The 7,284-nt window shown below is 33.3% G+C and overlaps 1 protein-coding gene across 1 annotated transcript in view; it reads left to right on the top strand.

The window, feature by feature from the left end:
- Positions 1–3,884: 3,884 nt before the first annotated feature.
- LOC132750145 (protein rolling stone-like) overlaps positions 3,885–7,284 on the top strand; it is a 43,615-nt gene continuing 40,215 nt past the window's right edge. Inside the window, exon 1 of the mRNA XM_060740090.1 lies at positions 3,885–4,287. Coding sequence (XP_060596073.1) covers positions 4,192–4,287 — 96 coding nt within the window. The 5' untranslated portion in view covers positions 3,885–4,191. The remainder of the gene's footprint in view (positions 4,288–7,284) is intronic.

Below are 7,284 nucleotides of genomic sequence, written 5' to 3'. Positions count from 1 at the left end.
TCTGTTAATGAGTAGAATAAAGGGGAGTACTTCAAAAAGCATTTCATAAAAATTCAGCAATAACAGTGCTTTAATAAATTAGATATTTGACATTTAACATTCTCTAGTAAAGATATGAAATTTCAAATAATAAAAGTAAGTTTCTCCTAAGAAAGGTTTCCACTGTGTTTTGCATCAAAAATTTGCTTTATATTGAAAATATGAAACCTGTAAGTCAACCCCAATTCAAAATGTTAACATTAGAGGAAAGATTACGATGCCAGATTATGAGGGAGCAGGGAGTCTCAGTAGTGGATATCGCCATTCAGATGGATCGACCAAGGTAAGAAATTAGCTTTCTTGAAATGTTTCTTGTTCAAAATTTTTGAGCCAAATTGTGTTTTTTTTTACTGCTATATGTTATTAATCTTGCTGTTCTAATTTTGTTTTCTTATCTGTCGTTGTTTACTTCAGGTCAACAGTCTACCACACTTTGAAATGGTATGAGGCCACTGGTACCCACAAAGATCGTGCTAGGACAGGGAGGCCAAAAGTTTCAGACAAAAGAGATGACCTAATATTAGTGTGAGCTTTACTGCAAAACAGGAAATCAACAGTGAATGAGCTGCGAAGAGATTGGCAATCATCAAATGTGTTTGCATCTGCAACAACAGTGAGACGTCGTCTACATGAGTCGGGACTTTATGGCCATTTGGCTATAAAGAAGCCTTTGCTTTCACCAAGACACAGGCAACTCCGTTTGAACTTTGCCAGAAAGCATGCTGATTGGTCTTGGGTTAATTGGTCAACTGTGATGTTCTCAGATGAGTCTAAATTTAATTTATTCCAAAGTGATGGGCGTGTTTATGTTCGCAGACGTTCAGGTGAACAATTAAGTGATGACTGTGTTGCCCCAACTGTCAAATTTGGGGGTGGTAGTGTGATGGTGTGGGGAGCAATGAGTTATAGGGGCACTGGGTTTCTGTCTCGTGTTGATGGCCGACTTAATTCACAAGGATACATCAAGATTCTTGAGGACTGTGCTATACCTTCGGCGCATTTGTTGGGGTATGGTAACAACTTCATCTTCCAGGATGATGGTGCTACCTGCCATAGAGCTAGAATTGTTGAACAATGGAAAGAGGAGAATGAATTTAAGTGTTTAAAATGGCCTCCTCAGTCACCTGATCTTAACCCCATTGAAAATTTGTGGCAGATTGTGAAAATTGAACTCAGAAATAAACACAGCCATAATCTCCGTGAGCTTGAACAAAATGTGAAAACTGTTTGGGATTCAGTACGTCCTGAATCATGTGAAAGACTCGTAAGAAGCATGCCACGATGGATTCCAGCTGTTATAAGGGCCAGAGGAGGTAACACAAAGTACTGAAGTAGATCACTACTTTCGTAATTAGCATCATGTTGATGTCCACAGTTTTCAAATTTTCTTGCTGTTTGTGCATTATACTTAGATGTTAACTTTTTTTTGTGATTATACAAAAATTAATAAATACTTTTACTAAATTTATCATCATTTTACTTATGATTTATGTTTTACATCATTTAAATTATGTAAACACTACCAAAAATAGTTTGTCCAAGAACTTTTGGAGGGCACTGTAGTACCTGATAATGCCTAGAATAGTGTTTGAGCAGGAACTCGATCAAAAAGCCTGAAAGGTTACAATATGACCCAATCTATTTAAATCTACCTTAGTTATTTCTTGCATGTAGATCTGATAACCACCGTATTTGTTTCGTTTCATTGTGATCCGAATTTCCCCGAGAAAGCTAATTTTAGCCATGCAATCAAACTGTCCTTTACAGATAGGCATTAAACGAAGTATCAAAATATCACTGCCCGTGGAAGTTAAACAAATTGTTGAAATTTGTTAGAAAAACAAATTATTTGAAGTAATATGAAAAAAATAAACTGGAAATAATGGACTCTGTTTTTAATGGGCAAGATTGTTTTGCCAGTTTACCTGCCGGCTATATAGAATGCCATATTTTTTCTCGAAATTTTGAAAAATTACCTGCCCAGTATCAGATTTCCAGCGGATCAAATTAGAAAACGCATCGCTATCAAAATTGTGAAAGCTCGCTGATGATTGACCGAAAGGTCGAGAGAAGGTGACCTTTTGTACCAGGGTAGCGTTAATAAGGACTACTCAGGAGTTGAGCATATAGTCGCCGCTTTGTCCGTCCTTCCGTCTGCTAATTTTGTCTGGGACATAACATTGAAACAACAACAGTTATCAACATGAAACTTTGTATGTAGATAAAAAACTATATGAAATATCAACATGGCACTTCGTAGATAGATATATCTCATTGAGTAGAAGTGCAGTGCAAAAGAACAATAACTCTGTCCTGTCTAATTTTGGAATTATTGCCCTTTGTTCATTTTTACACTTTGAACTTTCTGCGGCAATTCAAAAGAGCCATTACTTTGCCATGCCTTATTTTTGAGTTATTGTCCTCTGTTCATTTTTACACTTTGACATAAGAGGTATGAACATGAACTTTTGTAGGTAGATTGCCCTCATTAAATAGAAGTGCAGTGCAAAATAACTATAACTGTCTTGCTTAATTCTGGAGTTATTGCCCTTTGTTCATTTTTTTACTCTTTGAATTTCGTCTGTGACAAAACTGACACTACAAGATATATTCTTTCCTGTGTCCAAAACCTATTCGGGGAGCACCACCCGCTTCAACCGGTTCCTGTATTAACTATATTGCAATATGACCTTTATTACTGGTTTTTATTTTAAACCAAACCAAATATTTTAGAGCTGAGATGTAGTACCGCACAGAATTCAACGGACCTTTTCCAGTTTTTAGCAGGGAAGATTTTCTATTCATTGCTTAGTCAACTGCCCACAACAGGTCGACATTTTTTTCTGTAAACCAGGGAAACAAATATTTAGTTAATCCCAGTATAGCAATTGGATAGCCAGTCAAACAATTTGCATAAAACTTAACACTGATAAGATCCATTATCCGGCTTACATAATCGAAATGTGCCAATCAACCACTTCAACATCAAAAGCTATGTTGAATGCTGTTCATAATTTGTTAAATTATTAGAACTACTGTTCGATACGTTTCTGTAACCCAAGGTTTGTCTTGTCTAAACTTGATTTTGGAATTTTGTGATACAAGTTGTGCGAATTCACTACCTGGTTCAGATTAGCATATGTTATATTGATGCTTTCAGGTGCTGAACTTTAAGGGAATAATGGGCATAAATATTTTAACACAAATTATTTCCATTACCTGAATAAAACACATTACAGTTTAAACTGCCACATGACATTAAAACATAACATAGAGAGATAGCTATCAATTGGCTTCTAATACACCACGCTCGGATGCTTTTGTGATATTGAATTTCTTCCTGGTAGAAATGGCTCCTCCTGTGAATATTATTTTATGTTGGCTTGAGGCTTAAAAACAGGCGGAATCATTGGTGAAATGAAATATAAAAACTGGTCAGTGTATATTTCGGGTACATCTGCTTCTCCATTGTAGACTAGCATTTCAGCATTTGAATGGGCCTGGTATAGGCTTAATCCAACGTATAACTTTGTGCGTAAATCACTCAATATTTCAGTGGAAAATACAAATTTGCTTGTGTGGCCTTCTAAGATGATATTTCAAATAATAATGCACCCACATTCGTATTAAAGAAGTCTCATGGGATCGTCAGCATGAGGGCAAGATGACATTATAAATGAGCCGCCAGTTTTCGTTGAAAGCGTTAAACACGAATATAAAAATCTCTCTCTCTCTCTTAACTTTCGCTTGTAATATATCATAATAAACATAATGAACATTATACATGTACTCATCTATAACAATTACTGTAATTATACCACGGCAGCAGATTGCAACTTTCATTATATACTTTGCTCTTGGGAAAATCCAATATAATGTACAAACGGGGAATAAATGCCCTTTAAGCGGCCTGAATATTCGCCGCAGTCTGTCGCCCCAACATTCCAGGATTAATGCCGCTTCAATGTGATCTTGATTGAAAAATGTTCCATTATCGTGGAGAAATAAAGACTCAAGTCACAACTGAAACATGAAATTCAATTAAAGTGAAGAAAAAAAATAATTGGATTTGAAAGACGGATTGTCAGTGCGGTTTTTGTTGGAATCATTGGAACAAAAAGTTGTAACACTTGAAAATTAGAGATTACGGACATGACAAACCACTGCACGGAGTTTGCAATCAACGAATTCCAGCTAGAGAAAATCGGTCTTAACCATGAAAACCCACATGTTTTTGTCACTCCACAGGTAAGAATATATTTTAGGTAAAGGTATTTTATCTTTTGTAACAATAAAAATAATAATAGTATAATATTAAACAAACTACGACCATTACGTCCACATTACACCATGTTATGAAATTATTGTTTACCTGATAGGATAAGCAGAACTTACTATTGTCCATCAAATGTCACATACAATTCTTAGTGTTTGAAATCATTGTTTGTCCAATAGGATTACAGTATTTCAAATGAATCGTAAGGCATATATACTGTGGTAAATTTGCTTCAAGTACGTCGACTGTTTAAAGTTGACACTAAATTGGTTGGTATTGACTGCAGATGCTCTTGACCAATTTAATTTTGTAATAAATATATATAATGAAGAAACCTGTTCCTAAATAAAAACACTAAATTAATCTAACTCTATGAACTTATCAAAATACAAATACATTTATGTTGTTTATTGTGATATATCTATTATAAATATTGTAACATCTGTTAGTTAATACACGACTGAACATAGTCAACTGCATGGCAGTTAATCGGCATGAACGTTTTCCATTTCTAAAATTGGTTGATAAAATAAGTAAAAGTACACACGTCAGAAAAAAATAAGTGAAAGAAAAGAGAACTTTTAGGTAAAATTGGAACATTGCCGTAATGACCATAGAACTGTTTTCCCAGGATAAACTATCAAACATGAAATGGTTATTGTAAATTTAATGTGACTAATGTACATTGAACCTTGGTTGGTGAATAAATACTTGCTGTTTTCCATGTATACACGAGGGTCTCGTAAAGCTGGAAAGTCGACAAATCACTTTTGCAGTGTTGATGCCAACCAACCTGCAATTGTATATAGTAACGTATCAAAGTGTATTTGTCAGTGTGGCCATGTTAAGGGGAACATATCAACTTCATGCATTACCGTTTTTATCTTCGCGAATTAATAATTCTAACTTCATGAATTCACTATTTCAACTTCTTGAGGTTAAAATGTCCCTATCGGTCTTTCGTAGTAAAGCTTTTTATTCCATGTATACGCTAAACTCACTTATCTTTGATAACAAGTATGACACATAACTGGGATCAAAGTTTTTCATAGACTTTCGAAATGCGGCCAGGTCTATGAAAATATGTCAGTGACTTCACATGTTCTTGATCCTGTCATTACTTGAACCTACATTCCTGCTTATCAGCTTTTTCCCCCTTTTAAAAAGAATTTTGATATGTGTCAGACACAAAACATGTGTTTCCGAAGTTAGGACTGGTCAGTATGTAATAAGAAGTTGACTAAGGTTGATATAGTTTGCAATCGTTTTATCAATCACAGACATATTTAAACTTGAATGAATATTATCTTAACATTGTCAAATGAAACGTATTATTGTAATGTTGTTACTTACACATGTGTAAAAATTCTGAATACAAGATGTTTAAACCAAATGGAATGTAAGATTCGCTTTGAACATTTATATGCAAATTATGTGCATAATCAGCCCAGAATTAGAACGCCACATGTCTTTTAAGAGAAATAAATCATTGGCTGAAATACATTTCTTGACTACTGGTTTATTTAATGAAACCTCTGTAGACAATATTCAGATAAATGTCAGATTCCGACCTAGAACCATTGACAGTCCTATTGTGAATATATCGTTTATTTGTTGTCCGGTCAACATAGAGCAGCGCAATTATTTTTCCACTTCAAGGCATCCGAATGACATTAACTCAAACACTGGAAGTATGTCTGACGAGAATTCATTTATGCGAAATTGAAATACACCATTTGTACGAAAAGGCAATAAGTTCTAACACATATTTACATTAAACGATTTCTATATCTTAAGAAAAAACGGATGTCTATGCACAAAGCAAGTATTACATGCTCTGATATCAATGCCTTTTTATTCCCATACTGTCCATCTGTTTTGAAAAAAAAAATCCTTGCGAAAGTAGCATATATGTACTCATTTGCCTTAGTATTGGCGTTAGTTTGACAATGTGTTGAAGAGAGATACAATATATAAAAATATATATTACATTTATTATGAACACTGCCGTATATTTTCGTTAGTGCTAATTATTTCAAATCAAAACATATCTACGTTAGATTTCACTTAGAATTTATATCATATCATTAAATATGTTGTTGTTTTTTAAAATTTTAAAATCAAATTTTAAAGAAATCAATTTAAAGTTCTGTTTTGAAATAAGTGTTTCTACATTTATATATAACAACAGTGACCCACTATTGTTTCTCGACAAACATTTGAAATGTCCAGTTCATAATAAAAACACAAATAAGATTACCTTGGACTAGGTCCAACTTCTACAAAATCATGATGCATATCAAGAATAATTCATGTCATTATATATGTATATATGTAATTTTCTATTTATTTGTAAATGCCAACTCATAACAGCACATTGATCCAAGTTTTACAAAGGCCAACTCTTAGATTTACCACCTAGATTATTTGTAGATAAAATGTCATAGACTATTTATTGAGACATTTTCAATCTATATACCAAAACTTACAACAAATTTTAGCAATAATTAATGATAAGCATATCAAAAGTTTTACACAAATATTGCATAAAAGCATAAAGCATAAACATAAAGCTTGTACTAATTTAAGAAAACTGTAGTAAACATCTTAGCAATTTTGCAATAGATTGAAATACAATTTCACGCCTTATCTAAACGGATATATTTTTCTGAAAAAAAAATCTTGTAGTTTCTAATATATAGTTATAAAATCTATTTTTTAAATAAAGATAATTTTTAATTTTGCGATTGAATAATTTAGTCATCCTAAGTTTTGGTCAAAACTTCAAACAGATCATTAAATGTATAAAAATCGCAGATATATCTTTTGTTAAAATGATATTACTTTTCCTAATATAAATTATCTCAATGACAAAGTTTGCTCTCTCTCTCTCTACAGTCTTGACTTTTCAAACAGGTAATTGTTCAGTTATATGTGCACGAATAATTATCACTAATTTCGCCAGAACA

The sequence above is a fragment of the Ruditapes philippinarum genome, unplaced genomic scaffold (genome assembly GCF_026571515.1).
Source record: "Ruditapes philippinarum isolate M1 unplaced genomic scaffold, ASM2657151v2 ctg968_1_1_1_1, whole genome shotgun sequence".
Lineage (NCBI taxonomy): Eukaryota > Metazoa > Mollusca > Bivalvia > Venerida > Veneridae > Ruditapes > Ruditapes philippinarum.
Note: the sequence above shows the minus strand (reverse complement) of the source record. Positions and strands in the feature narration are given on the sequence as shown.